The following is a 15,843-nucleotide window of genomic DNA, read 5'->3' as shown; positions in this document are numbered from 1 at the left end:
AAGTCATATACTGAAATTGCTAACATTTTCCAAAGACCCCGTTCTTCTATTCAATATGTTGTGGAACAATTTATGAAAACAAAAACACTTGCTAATAAACCTAGATCTGGCCGACCAAGAAAGATAGATCGTCGTCTAGAAAAACGAATTTTAAGAAGTGTTGCTGCCGATCCGAAGCAGAGTGCTCCTGTAATTGCTGGTTATTTAAAAACCTCAGATGGTATTGATGTGTGTCCCCAGACAATAAGAAATTTACTAACTAGAAATGGATTTCGTGGTCGAGTTAGCCGAACAAAGTCATTTATTCGAAAAACAAATAAAAAAGCTCGATTGGAGTACGCTATTGCACACTTGGAGAAGGAGAATTCCTTTTGGGATCAAGTTATATTTACTGACGAGAGTAAATTTAACATTTTTGGTTCAGATGGTCGTCGAATGGTTTGGAGAAAGCCAAATACAACTTTGAATTCGAAAAACTTAACTGCCACTGTAAAAGATCATAGCAACTCTAATGTAATGGTATGGGGATGTATGGCTTCGTCTGGTGTTGGGAATCTTGTATTTATTGAATGTACTATGGACAAATATGGTTACTTGAATATACTCAAGGAAAATCTTCTTTCAAGTGCTCAAAAATTAGGTCTGGGGAATAGGTTTATATTCCAACAAGACAATGATCCCAAACACACATCGTTTCTAGTACGAGAATGGTTGCTTTATAATGTTCGAGCACAAATTAAACACCCAGCACAGTCACCGGATTTGAACCCAATTGAACATTTGTGGGATCATTTGGAAAAAAAAATTCGTCAGCGTACAATAACTACCAAAGCTGAGCTAAAATCTGTTCTACTTGAGGAATGGAATAAGATCTCCTCGGATACAACTTCGAAACTAGTTTATTCGATGAAGAAACTATTGCGTGAGGTCGTTAAAAACAAAGGAGGTTCTACTAGTGTAACAGTTTTTAGTTAAACACATACCTGTGTTTTTTCTTTAATTACTTCAAATTAATTTAATAAAATTAAATTTTTATAATTCAATTCTTAATTTCTGACTGTCTTGGGTATATTTTTTGTTTTTCAAATTAAATAGTTTCGCACAGAATGAGGAACAAGCAAACAATTGTACGGAAATTTGTTGGGCTTAGTATCTGAAGGCTCTTCAAAAATATGACAACTCTTGCACATACCAAAAACGAGCTGTGCAAAGAGCCGAATTCGTTGAAAAACGAGTTTAAGATACTAAAAGGTAGTGCTCTTTAAGGTGACTGGCAGCGGTAAGACACTCCGTTCTGGATTTGGGCCTCAACCAACAAGCTTCTCTAGGCAGCTCTATCAATTGCCAGCTGCCTATACTTAAGCACGTCAAACTGGTTGAGGTCCTCTTAAATTTGCGGAGCTTTAAGGCCTACCTCTTCTTTAGTTCGCGGTCATAACGAAACGTTGTATGACATAGCCTTTTTCTGCATTCTCCATCGGAGCAGAATGGATTAAATATTACAAGAAGAATCTTTCTCTTAAAGCACCTCATAAGGCTTTCATCCTCTCTTGTCAATATCTATGCCTACGCCCCATACAGCAAGGCTAAGAGTATTAGATTCATCTCAGCTGCCATTAATTTAATCATACTCTCTGTACAGTATCCCGCGCTAACGCGATGAATGATAGCGTCATCCCAAGTAACTATTTATCATTTTGAACCTTACCTTAAAGTATAATATAATCAAGGAATGTAAAAAGCAGTGGACTCAAGACACTTCCCTGGAGTATGCCATCTGTGGTTTCGCATTCTTCGGTGCCTTTAGCTGCACATCTTTCTTTAGTAAACACAATTATGTATACAAAAAACTTTACTTTACTTTACTTTAGTAAACACATGAATTATGTAAACAAAAAACTTTAATTTACTTTACTTTAGTAAACACATGAATTATGTATACAAAAAACATACTTTGAACCAAATAGTAAAATGCCTTAAGTGTCCAAGTGTACGAAGGCTAAGATCGTAGATTTCATTTGCTTAATTTTGTTTTGTTTAGTGCGTCTAATTAAACGAACCTTACTTTACCTGCTAGCATAATAATTCACAGAAATTCCCATATTTACCACAACAACCGAAAAGGAAATTTCAAAAATAATTCAGAATTAAAATTATTGTAGTTGAGATCCAAACCATCGCAATTATTCGAAAGCTCAAATAAGTGCTAGACTATTTATTCAACTTGCTGTATGCTGCCCCTGTCGCTGTAGAAAATAATTTATTACAAAAGGTTCATGCTGAAAATAACGTTATTTTTTTTAAATCTGTTATGTGAAGAATTGACAATATCGTATATCTTGGGTACCTACATACAGCTAACGTCAGCTTCGATTGGAAAAGTAAATCTGTTTTACTTTATAGGGAATCTACAAGGCATCCAAGTTGCTTATATAGATCAGTTGTATTAAGGATTTCTGCACCTCTGTTTGATGTCACTGTGAGATTTGGGGTACATGCAGTGTTGAGAACATAAAGATGGGGGAATCATGGACTTCTACTCTTTGTTAAGTCCTGGAAAATCAGATCCAAAGAAGCTGTGTGTGTAATTTTTGGGGTTTTAATAATTGCTTGCAACCTGTAATTCATTATTTCCGAAAAGCTAGCTCTTAGGCCACTTTTTATCCTGACAATGCAACATACCCAAAAGAAAATGAGCAATTCCCAATGACTTTATCTTTCTTTTTCCAGCGTATCTATAATTCGATTCCAGTTTATCCCCTGATTGTGATCGTATCCATGATCCATCGATTGAAAAAGAGATGTCTGAGCGATCAGAAAAGAGCTCTGAGCATGTTCTATTCGGAGCTGTCAGATCTTATTTAGAAAGACACTTGAGCGCCAAACTGTCATTTTATATAAAATTTCGATAATTTTTTTGTATGTTTGTCTGAAGTTTTTTTTTTGCTATCACACCACTAAAAAATAATTGAACATAGCTTGACTCAGAGTTTCGCTCTATTTGCTCGGTCGTTTTATCCTGAGCAAATCGATGAAGCTCAGAGCTTAAAAGTTTTGTGCTCTGATATGTATGTAGGTATGTCTGAGCAAAAAAAAAAACAAAGATATCTGTTTGACAGTTGGCTTCTCTGAGATAAAAAAGCTAAAAACGAAAACCGATAATTGTTAGCAAAGATAATAGAGACGGATTTATTTATTTATTTATTCAACTACAGACTACGTGTCTAAGTTGTTAAAATAGTAACAATAGTTATTTTAGAAAGTTTAAGAAATCATAATTAACAATTAAATAGTTTCTTCTTTAAAATATTTTTTGATAAATTAAAATCTATGTCTTGATAATATTGATTAAAGTCCATGCACATAATATTAACAGGCTCATTAATTCCATAGTTAACTCTGGATGAAGCAGTATAAAAAAATGAAGGGTTACGAGTAAGTCTTGGGCGAGTGTTGATGTTCAGCATGCTGAGGATAGAAGGTGAATTGATTGATCCGGATATAAGCTGGTAGATAAAAAGAACATTGGTGACTTCTCTCCGTTTCTTAAGTGTCGACAGTCCAAGAAGCTTTAAGCGATTTTCATAAGCCGGAAGATTTAGATTCGGGTCCCAAGGGAGATGTCGAAGAGCAAATAGTAAAAAGCGTTTTTGAACACTTTCAATTTTATTTATGGCTACGTCGTAGCTAGGACACCATATACAGCTACAATATTCAACGATGGGACGGACGAGAGCACAATACAAAACCTTTAGAATATGAGGATCATTGAATTCTTTTGAGAACCTCATTATAAAACCGAGGCGACTCCTTGCCTTGCTTGTGATGATGTCAATATGAGGGTTGAACGACAGCTTTGTATCAAATAAGACTCTTAAGTCATTGAAATGTTCAACTCTTTCGATCATGTATTCATCAACAAAGTAGTAAGATAAATAGGGGTTCCTGCTCCTGGAATAGGACATTACTTTGCACTTTTTTTTGTTAAGTTCCATTCCATTTGTATTGCACCATTCAAATATTCTGTCAATGTCGTGTTGTAGAAATAAATAGCCATTTGGGTTCGAATAACCGTAAAAAAGTTTGAAGTCGTCAGCAAATTTGAGAATTTTACAATACGAAATATCCTTAGAAATATCATTGAGAAAAAGGATAAATAAAAGTGGTCCAATGTGGCTACCCTGTGGAACTCCGGATAAGACATCAATTTGCTTAGATATACTTTTCTTAAAGATGACAAACTGTGTTCGTGCTTTTAAATAAGATTTTGTCCAGTCAAGAAACCATTCAGGAAAACCGTATTTTGCCAATTTATTAAATAGTATGGAGTGGCAAACTCTATCAAAAGCTTTGCTAAGATCAGCGTAGCAAACATCAGTTTGGAGGCCATTTTGCAGATTGATGTTAACATTGTTAGCAAACTCCAATAATTTTGTTGAAGTTGACTTCTGCAAGCAGAACCCATGCTGCTCAGAGGAAATTAATCCTTGGCAGTAAAATTGAATATGTTTGCAGACTATTTTCTCAAATAATTTTGGTAAGCATGAGAGTTTCGCAATTCCTCGATAGTTTTCAACGTTATTCTTATTTCCACTCTTATGAAGAGGGACAATAAATGAAGATTTCCACAGCTCAGGGAAAACACCAGTTGACAGTGAACAATTATATATATACGTAATTACAGAACATATATAGGACTTGCTTGCTTTGACAAATATGGACGGAATTTTATCGGGACCGGACAAACAGTTACTTTTTAATTCGTCAATATATTGCACTACTTCCGCTTCAGTCAATCTTATAAAAGGTATATCACAGGTTGGAAAACTTAAATCTATATTATCACAGTAATTAGGATTGCTCGAGGTAGGGGGAAGTGGTCACCCTTCGTACAGTTTTTACTTATTTTTTTTTAGTTATTTATTTAATCACTCCAGCTTCGAGAAAATGGACTTTATTTGTAATATGTATATTATTACACTTTACAAAAAAATTTGACACTTCTAAGTCAAAGGCTTAAATAGTTATAGCCATTTTACTGGGATTAGATTTTTGTACGAATCCTCCCCACCCGTGGGGTACCTTCGTACAGCACATGGGGTACATTCGTACAGGGTATTTAAAATGTTAATTTGACTAACTTTTAATTTGTCAAATGCCAAATTTGAGTTTTAAAACATTTAATTACTTATTATTTTATTAATTAATTGAACTTGACTCAGAAAAAAACAAAAACAAATAAAAAACTTAATTTTTCGCGATTCGACGATTCTGAAACAAATTATTATTTACATATATAAAAATACCAACCTTAATTTACTATAGAATGCGAAAAACTTATTATAGAGGTTTAAATTTCATTTCAATAAAACTGTAACTCCGTGTTTTGATTGTTATCTGCTCAAGAAAATTTACTGGCGGGCATACGTATGCGTACGAATGTGCCCCATGTTTGACTGTACGAATGCTCCCCAAGCTGTACATAATGCAGAAAAATCGATTTTTGAAAAAATGTACTGAGATTTTGCAATATTTATAATTAAAACACAAATTTAACACTTTAAACAACAATTCTTCATTACTGTTTAGCCAAAAACATACTTAACTTAAACACAGCATGACATCAAATGTACATAAAAAAATTACTCAGAGCACTAAAAAACACTAAAAGTCTTGTGGCGACCGAATCCGTTGCACTTAGGATTCAAAATTTATCTAGCAGCTCGGCGCCTACTATGTCTATGCACACTAGTAAGCACGTGTTTGAATACCGTTTAGTTTTTGTTTTAAGCTCACTGTACGAAGGGTGACCGTGTACGAAGGGTGACCACTTCCCCCTATATGTCTGTTGGAAGAAATCTGCAAATATGTTACTAATTTCTTTATCACAGCTAGAAATTTTATCTTTATATTGCACGGTTGACGGATATGTTGAACTTTTTCGTTTGGAGTTAACATATTTCCAGAATGATTTCGGATTACCTGATATATTGCACTTAATTTTATAAATATAGGCTTTGTAAGATGTTTTTAAACTTGTGTTAAATAGCTTGCGATAGTATAAGTTCTTTTCCATTTTTTGTGACATGCGTTTTTAAAGTTTCGTAAGCGTCTTAGATCCTTATTTAACCAATTCACTGATGGAGGATTTGCTTTTTTTCTTATAACAGGAACACAAAAATGAATACAATTACTTAAAACAGCATAAAAGTTTTCAACACATGCATTGACATCACTTATACTTAAGACACTTGTCCAGTCAAAATCGATAAAAAATTGTTCTAACTTCACTAAATCGATTTTACTAAAATTAAACTCATGGTCTAAGTTAGGTTCAGCAATAATATTTGATGAAATTTGATGATCGATTTGTATATTGCAATTAAGTACGTTGTGGTGAGGTACTTTTGGCAAAAGCCAGTCATTTACACAAACAGTATCACAGGAAACAGGAAAATCAGTAAACACGAGATCAAGAAATCGACGAAATTCGTTTGTTAATCCATTAATTTGAGTTAGACCACATAAGTGTACTGTCTCAACAAAATTTCTTTGAAATATTGGACCATGCTCTAGCACATTATAAGTATATTTCAAATCATCATCCCTTTTCCATTCAAGATTTGTTAAATTGAAGTCCCCAAAGATAAATATATTACTCATAACTGAATTTTCAACAATATCCGATATAGCAGATGAATACAGTTCATAAACAGAAGGCGATGATCCAGACGGGACATAAATACCACAGATGACAAACGAAGAATGACAGTAATTTATCTTTATTGTGACGAGTTCCAAATTTGTATGCTTGTTTGAAAAAAACAACTCAGATTTAAGACAACATTTAACAGCAATTAAAACGCCACCTCCATTTTTGAAAACGCTATTAGAAGGATTTCTGTCTAAACGATATAAGTTATAATCAGGTGGACATATCTCAGCATCATGTACAGATGAATTAAGCCAGGTCTCAGTTATAATGATAATGTCATAAGTTCCATTAATACAATTTAAATAAAAGTTTTTTAGTTTTGATTTCATTCCTCCAGCGTTCTGATAGTAAATATTTAGTTTTTTGACTGAACCATGGATGGGTTATTATCAAAAACTGGGAATCTACCAACGTTTTCTTTTCTAGGGTTGTTCTTGAATTCATGAGCAATTGTAAATTTTGGCCAGAAATCAGGAGACAACATAAGGTTAATAGCAGGATCAGGAGCAAATAATTTAAACGATGAAATACGACGTTCATACGAAAACTGCATTTTGTAACACTTCAAAGACAATTCAGGCACAGAAGGTTTCTTTTTTACATAGTTAACTACCATTTCACAAGTAGTATTTGGGTGAAGACGTGATATAAAGATAGACTTCTCAGGTGGTACAACAACTAACCCGTCCGAAACACCCTCATCCATTTCGGAAGCTATTGGGCCGACGGTTTGCGAGCTAGCAATTTTATCACCCAAAGAAGATTTTTTTGCGACACGGTAGGAGAATTAGGGATTTCTTCAATTATTGGTGTTGAGTAAGTTATCTGCGAAGGAGCTACGAGAGATAGCCTCGACCCTGTTGGGACGCAGATAACGTTATTTTCTGTCTTCTTACGTTTTGGCGATAAATCCTTGTCTTCGAAATTCATGTCGTTGAAGAGCAATTCATAATCAGACAACTTTTTTTGTATTTTTTTTCAAATCATTTGTAATATCATTAAATGTTTTTTTAGATTTTTTAAGGACTTGAAACAAATCAGTGGTTTTTTTGCAGATGCAGTTCTTACAGAACCAGCGTAAACCATTACCAATTTTAAGAAGACCTTCAATTATTTTGACATTAAGACCAGCACATTTCATATGGGCAAATCCATCACATAACCAACACAAACACATTCTTTCTCCATCGCCAATAATTTCTTTACAGATAATGCAATTCATTTAAGTAGACGTTATAATTCAAATTTAAATAAATAATAACCTAAAACTATGCAATTGATATCGGCGTGTTTGAGTTTATGCAATACTAATTTTTAAAATTTAGTTTGCCTAAAAGTATGCAATAAGAAATTTACAAAATAAAGAAATCACTCAAGATAAACTTAAATATTAAAACAAAAACAAAGAAGTTTGGAGAGTAAAGTAAAAATGACTCACAGAAAACAAAGAATTACGATTAATTTTCTGGAACAACACAATGTGAAAATCACAATTTAACACCAAAATATGAATAGTTAAGCAGAAATTGTGTTTTAAAACAAAAATACCACTTTAAAATTTCACTTTTAATGTTTTATTTATTTTTTTCACTTGATAAAAACCAGGAAATACAGATAAAAACACTATAACGATTACTAACACACAGCTTAAGCTGAAAGAGCAGCGATGATAACCGGATTATATACATTCATGAAACTGTATAATCCTGTATAAATGCATCTTATAGCTTTCACCTGTCAGGTCACCTGTTTTCTTAATGCTTCCGGGAGTAATTCAAAATTTTGTATTTTTAAAGAAATATGAAAATAAAGTGGTAAAACAACATCCAGAAACAGTTAAGTTCAACTGTGTGAGATAGGTTTTCAGAACATAAGCCGGAAGTTAGTATAAAAAAAAAATATTCAAAAAAACATTTCAATGCACAACATGTTGAAATATTTATTAGTTAAGCTTTCAAAGTTTAAAAAATGCTTTGACGAAAATTGAATATGTACATAAGATTGAATTAAATGAGTTTGAAGTTAAGTATTAATTTTTTTATTTATAAAAAAAGATTAAGTTTTTACCCCAAAAAACTAAACAAACCACCTTGGTGTCTGCTTGAGGATGCTTCGGTCTAAAAATTAAATTAGTTATAACATGTGAAAAAAATAAAAACAAACATTTCTTACCGGTGTTGAGCCGATACTAAGATTAATACCTAGCAGTCCTGATGCTTGATGACCGTTATTGTTAGTAGAGCTTCCTCGATGTGCGCTTCCTGACAAGGAACCACTTTGTGTGATTGCAGAAGATGCCTGACCTGCAATTTGAGAAGCCATCTCATATTGACTTGACAGACCATTTGTGCTAGTGAATGCTTCTTGAGCGTAATTGTTGGTAGAGCTTCCCCCTTGCGTGCTTCCTGATGGGGAGCCAATTTGTTGGATTGCAGAAGATGCCTGACCTGCAATTTGACCAGAGGTAGAGATTCCTCCTTGCGCGCTTCCTGATGTGGAGCCACTTTGTGTGATTGCAGAAGATGCTTGACCTGCACTTTGCGAAGCCATCTCATATTGACTTGACAGACCATTTGTGTTAGTCGATGAAGATTGATGCTGTGAGCTTCCACCCTAAAAAAAAGATTGGCAAAAATTTAATAACAATTCGGACAAAAAATATCAAACGAACTAACTAACCCCTACTAAAACATTATTTAAAAGTTCAGTGGCGCCCTTTACTACATCACCCTAAAATTTGATTAAAATTATATAAATAAACAAAACGAACATATACATACATTTAAGATTTCTTACCACATTGAGACCTAGATTAACATCTAGTAATGACGTATTTTCATTAACAGAGTTTTGGCGTTCAGATTCTGACAAACTTGATCCTGATCCTGACACACTTCCTTGCCCATTTCCTCCCAAAACAGGAACAACTGATGAAACTGTTTGTACAGATGATGTAACATTGTTTGAGGTTTCAGTTATAGAGTTTTGATTAGAGATACCAGAAGAAATGTATTGTCCTGCATTTTGAGTTGGGACAGTTGATGGTTGGACTGTTGATGAAATTGGACCATTTCCTGAGGGAGAGCCTTGTCCTCCCTGTGGCGCTACTGTTACACCACTTTGGGCACCATTTCCTGGGGAAGAGCCTAGACCTCCATGTGGCACTACTGTAGCACCATTTTGGGAAACATAGTATTTAGTTCCATCCACGATGTAATAATATCCCTGGTAATTATTTTGAGCACTTCCTTGTGGACGTGCTGGGTTACCAGCGTTAGCAGAGGGAGATTGTGGTGATGAATTTCCAGCCTAAGAAAGAAGTTAAAAATATTTATAAACTTAAATCTTTAAAAGAAAAAACCAAGATTTCTTACAATGCCACCATTTACATTAGGCCTTGAGGGATTGCTTTCAACTCCATTTGGAGCACTTTCTTGTGGACTTCCTGAATTAGCAGTGTTAATTCCTACAACTGATGAAACAGTTTGTACAGATGATGTAACATTTTGCGAAGTTTCAGTTATTGAATTTTGATTAGAGATATCAGAAGAAATGTAGTGTCCTGCATTTTGAGTTGGGAAAATTGATGGTTGGACTGTTGGTGCAATTGAACCATTTCCTGAGGGAGAGCCTTGTCCTTCCTGTGGCGCTACTGTTACACCACTTTGGGCACCATTTCCTGGGGAAGAGCCTAGACCTCCATGTGGCACTACTGTAGCACCATTTTGGGAAACATAATATTTAGTTCCATCCACGATGTAATAATATCCCTGGATATAATTTTGACCACTTCCTTGTGGACGTCCTGGGTTACCAGCGTTAACAGAGGGATATTGTGGTGATGAGTTTCCAGCCTAGGAAAAACGTTGAAAATATTTATAAACATAAAACTTTAAAAGAAAAAATATAGACTTCTTACAATGCCACCATTTACATTAGGCCTTGAGGGATTGCTTTCAACACCATTTGGAACATTTTCTTGTGGACTTCCTGAATTATCAGTGTTGATTCCTACAACTGATGAAACTGTTTGTACAGATGATGCAACATTTTGCGAAGTTTCTGTTATTGAATTTTGATTAGAGATATCAGAAGAAATGTAGTGTCCTGCATTTTGATTTGGAACAATTGATGGTTGGACTGTTGATGAAATTGGACCATTTCCTGAGGAAGAGCCTTGTCCTCCCTGTGGCGCTACTGTTACACCACTTTGGGCACCATTTCCTGGGGAAGAGCCTAGACCTCCATGTGGCACTACTGTAGCACCATTTTGGGAAACATAGTATTTAGTTCCATCCACGATGTAATAATTTTGAGCACTTCCTTGTGGACGTCCTGGGTTACCAGCGTTAGCAGAGGGAGATTGTGGTGATGAATTTCCAGCCTAAGAAAGAAGTTAAAAATATTTATAAACATAAAACTTTAAAAGAAAAAACCAAGATTTCTTACAATGCCACCATTTACATTAGGCCTTGAGGGATTGCTTTCAACACCATTTGGAACATTTTCTTGTGGACTTCCTGAATTATCAGTGTTGATTCCTACAACTGATGAAACTGTTTGTACAGGTGATGCAACATTTTTTGAAGTTTCAGCTATTGAATTTTGATTAGAGATATCAGAAGAAATGTAGTGTCCTGCATTTTGAGTTGGGAAAATTGATGGTTGGACTGTCTGTGCAATTGAACCATTTCCTGAGGTAGAGCCTTGTCCTCCCTGTGGCAATTCTGTTACACCACTTTGGGCACCATTTCCTGAAGAAGAGCCTAGTCCTCCATGTTGCACTACAGTAGCACCATTTTGGGAAACATAATATTTAGTTCCATCCACGATGTAATAATATCCCTGGATATAATTTTGACCACTTCCTTGTGGACGTCCTGGGTTACCAGCGTTAACAGAGGGATATTGTGGTGATGAGTTTCCAGCCTAGGAAAAACGTTGAAAATATTTATAAACATAAAACTTTAAAAGAAAAAATATAGACTTCTTACAATGCCACCATTTACATTAGGCCTTGAGGGATTGCTTTCAACTCCATTTGGAACATTTTCTTGTGGACTTCCTGAATTATCAGTGTTGATCCCTACAACTGATGAAACTGTTTGTACAGATGATGCAACATTTTGCGAAGTTTCAGTTATTGAATTTTGATTAGAGATATCAAAAGAAATGTAGTGTCCTGCATTTTGAGTTGGAACAATTGATGGTTGGACTGTTGATGAAATTGGACCATTTCCTGAGGAAGAGCCTTGTCCTCCCTGTGGCACTACTGTTACACCACTTTGGGCACCATTTCCTGGGGAAGAGCCTAGACCTCCATGTGGCACTACTATAGCACCATTTTGGGAAACATAGTATTTAGTTCCATCCACGATGTAATAATATCCCTGGTAATTATTTTGAGCACTTCCTTGTGGACGTGCTGGGTTACCAGCGTTAGCAGAGGGAGATTGTGGTGATGAATTTCCAGCCTAAGAAAGAAGTTAAAAATATTTATAAACTTAAATCTTTAAAAGAAAAAACCAAGATTTCTTACAATGCCACCATTTACATTAGGCCTTGAGGGATTGCTTTCAACTCCATTTGGAGCACTTTCTTGTGGACTTCCTGAATTAGCAGTGTTAATTCCTACAACTGATGAAACAGTTTGTACAGATGATGTAACATTTTTCGAAGTTTCAGTTATTGAATTTTGATTAGAGATATCAGAAGAAATGTAGTGTCCTGCATTTTGAGTTTTGACAATTGATGGTTGGACTGTTGATGAAATTGGACCATTTCCTGAGAGAGAGCCTTGTCCTCCCTGTGGCGCTACTGTTACACCACTTTGGATACCATTTAATGGGGAAGAGCCTGGACCTCCCTGTGGCACTGCTGTAGCACCATTTTGGGAAACATAATATTTAGTTCCATCCACGATGTAATAATATCCCTGGATATAATTTTGAGCACTTCCTTGTGGACGTCCTGAGTTACCAGCGTTAGCGGAGGGAGATTGTGATGATGAGCTTCCAGCCTAAAAAAAAGACATTAAAAATATAAATTTATAAACTTAAGACCTATAAAGTAAAAATTAAGTTATTTTACCATGTTTTGTCCTGGATTTTGAGTTGGAGTAATTGATGGTTGGACTGTTGGTAAAATTTGAGCAATTCCAGAGGCAGAGGATTGTCCTTGTGATACTATTGAAGATGAGCTTGAGCTCTGAAAAAAAAAAGATCGACACAAAATTAATAAAAGTTAGAAAATAAATAAATTACAAATATAACTTACACCTCCTAAAAGTCCAGCCACACCTTCTACTGTATTACTCTAAAATTTGATAACAATTTTATGAATAAGCAAAACTATTAGTATAAAAAAGAATAAAGATTCTTACCAATATTTGACCGACATTGATATTTAAACCGAGCAGTGACGATGTATTTTCAGTATCAGGTGTTTGACGTTCGGATGATATTTGTTGCCCTATAATATTTGTAATTCCTCCTTGTACGTTTCCTGACAAACCATCGTTAGGGATTGGAGAAAGTGGTAATTGTTGACCAACATGAACATTTTCACTGCTACCGGAAGAAGAAACAAATTGTTGACTTGATGAAGCATAAGTATTTTGTGTAGAACTTCCAGACGTTCCCTGTAATATATTTAGATTTCCACCTGATGAACTTTGTCCATTTGTATTTGGGATTTGAAATTGTGGTGAAGCGCTTCCACCCTTTAAAAAAAAGATTCAATAAGTAAAATAGGTATAAGCATTAAGAAACAAATATCAAGATTTCTTACCATTTCTCCTGACACAGAAGATCCAAATGTATATATTCCACTACCACTTCCTTGTGAGATTCCTGAAGAACCACTGTTGCTGTTTCCAATCAGTGATGAGTCTTGTCTTATATTATTGGTGTTGACATTTTGTAATGAAAGTCCGTTCTAAGAACATTAAAAAAAAATATTTCTAGGCATTAAAATAATCAAATTAAAGTGCCTTACCACTCCATTTATCCATCCAGAATGACCAGAGAACACAGAACTTGATTGATGACCGCTGTGTTGTGGCCTATTTGAAGATCCCTATTTAATTTGAAAATGTATAAATATTGTATGTCCTTTTTTTAATTTTTTGTTTAAGCTTTGTATAATTAAAGCAACTTACCAAGTTTAAGTTTATTAATGAATGCTGATGGTGATTGTTATTACCGATTCCTATTAACTGAAGAAGAAAATAATATATATATGAAATATTTTACTAAACAAGAATCACTTACGCCCGAAAGTTGAGCTTCGGAAATGTTAGCCATTCCTAAAGCGACAACAGCTGCAGCTACGAAGAAACACTTGAACGTCTTCATTCTATTTAAATTATATTTTTTAGATAATTCACTGAGTGTATTTCAACAGCCGCCCAGTTGTACTGATTGATGATTGTACAAGAACTATAGCTTTTATATATTTTTCAAAAAATATCAGATCGTCTAATCTTGTTTTATTTTTTTTGTTTATGGTAAATAAACATATTTAATAAACAATATTATTTAATAACATAAAAAAACTGTTAAATTTGTGTCATTCCAATTTTAAGATAACTCCTCATGTGACACAGCTTTATATGATAAATTTTAAACTTTTGTTTTCATAAAAGTTAATTATGCTTACATTTTATGATATAATTGAATTTAACTTTAAGGGTTTGTACGTCAGTCAGTTTATATATGATTGTCTATGATTGTTTAAACAAAGATTTAAAATCAAGGCAAACCTTCTGAGCTTAAGCTAAGAATTTATTAGATGCTACGAACGTCATGTTTTTTTATTGGTTTTCAACGAATCAGGGTTATTTAACCTGTGATATTGCTGCTCAGATTTGTTAAATTAGATAACATAATTTTCGCGTTCTTGAGATCTTACTTCAATGAATGCAAAGTTTTGGTTGAACAGCCCATTATTCTGAGTTTCCACCTTTGTACAACCCGTACCCGTAAAGAACTTTTTTCTCGAAACAATCCAAGGAGTTTTCATCCGCCTTCGTCAAAGTCCATGAGTATGCTCGGGACAACTTTTCTCGTCAATTGCCTTCTCAAACTAAAGTGTCAGCGGTTGGCAAGAGTAGTTCTCCGTTTGACTTTAGCGCTGGTGTTGTTTTTCCGTGTTAAAAGCAGGTAGACGAAGTTCTTTACTGCCCGTTAGTTATAACTGACCTTTTGTCCAATACGTCGATATAAAGTGTCCGTTTTTTACAAAAGTGACACTGGCATCATGCTTTGTTCTTCCTTTTACATATGTCAAAATGAAGTGGGTTTTGTAAGGCTTTTTTATACTTGCACTGATGCTGCCTATATAACTCAAAACCTTCAATATATTATGTCAATATCATCGGCATATGCAAGCAATTGGACAGGCTTTTGAAAAATTTTGACGTAAGAGTTATGTATCCCTTCAAGCAAGAAACCCGAGCTGAGAAAAGACACTCCGACCTCAAATACGAGGCTTCGGAGCCGATTCGGAACGAGGTCCGACTCGTTTGCTTGAAGGGATAGTTCTTTATGTTTAGAAAAAGCCTTTTTTGACATCGGTATCGGTGATGGTCATCTTGCAAAGCCAGACGAGGTTGGTAGGGATGCCAAAACTTAATATGCTATATTCAGCTCGCTTCTATGGATACTGTTATACGGAGCCTTGAAATTAATAATGTTCATGGGTTTTTTCCAAGATTTGCCGTAGTGTGAATTTTTCATCGATGGTGCGCTTTGCAGCTCTTTAACTACAGTAATGAGGACCAACAGATTGTTCACGTAAGGCTTCAGACATCATAAAATGAGTTTTTAAATCCATCTTAAAGTTCAATAAAAACTTTATTTGGTTGGGAAAAATGTGCGAGAAAGTGAAATGTGTATATGAGGAATGTAAAAAAAAACTCTCCACATAATCTAGTACAGGTGTATAAGAATTTAGTTCGTTGAGTTGCGAAAATTATAACATTGATCAAATAATCACAATATATATAATCAATACTCATCACTATTTCATCGATTTCAAGACGCATATGATGGTATATACAGAGGCGTGCTGTCCACTTGAATACACGCTGCTCCTTGGGGTTCGACAAAGGCCTTAGTCATCCACCT

At 34.8% G+C, this 15,843-nt stretch overlaps 1 protein-coding gene across 1 annotated transcript; it reads right to left on the bottom strand.

Moving 5' to 3' along the window:
* Positions 1–7,797: 7,797 nt before the first annotated feature.
* LOC129914961 (uncharacterized) lies at positions 7,798–14,278 on the bottom strand. The gene is made up of 16 exons (XM_055994412.1): positions 13,987–14,278; positions 13,875–13,931; positions 13,712–13,792; positions 13,505–13,651; positions 13,098–13,436; positions 12,992–13,030; positions 12,806–12,922; positions 12,255–12,734; positions 11,710–12,189; positions 11,165–11,644; positions 10,635–11,099; positions 10,090–10,569; positions 9,512–10,024; positions 9,395–9,445; positions 8,888–9,328; positions 7,798–8,832 (listed from the first exon to the last, which is right to left on the bottom strand). The coding sequence occupies exons 1-16, from the start codon at positions 14,068–14,070 to the stop codon at positions 8,779–8,781; spliced, it is 4,308 nt and encodes a 1,435-aa protein (XP_055850387.1). The 5' UTR covers positions 14,071–14,278; the 3' UTR covers positions 7,798–8,778.
* Between the last annotated feature and the right edge of the window lie 1,565 nt (positions 14,279–15,843).

Source organism: Episyrphus balteatus, chromosome 3 (assembly GCF_945859705.1).
Source record: "Episyrphus balteatus chromosome 3, idEpiBalt1.1, whole genome shotgun sequence".
Taxonomy (NCBI): Eukaryota; Metazoa; Arthropoda; class Insecta; order Diptera; family Syrphidae; genus Episyrphus; species Episyrphus balteatus.
This window is presented reverse-complemented; position numbering and strand designations above follow the sequence as displayed.

Excerpts from the sequence above, each read along its gene's own strand:
- LOC129914961 (XM_055994412.1), bottom strand. The coding sequence starts at position 14,070 with ATGAAGACGTTCAAGTGTTTCTTCGTAGCTGCAGCTGTTGTCGCTTTA. Across the intron at positions 11,100-11,164 it reads CTAATGTAAATGGTGGCATT|GCTGGAAATTCATCACCACA; the intron begins GTAAGAAATCTT and ends CTTCTTTCTTAG. Across the intron at positions 10,025-10,089 it reads CTAATGTAAATGGTGGCATT|GCTGGAAATTCATCACCACA; the intron begins GTAAGAAATCTT and ends CTTCTTTCTTAG.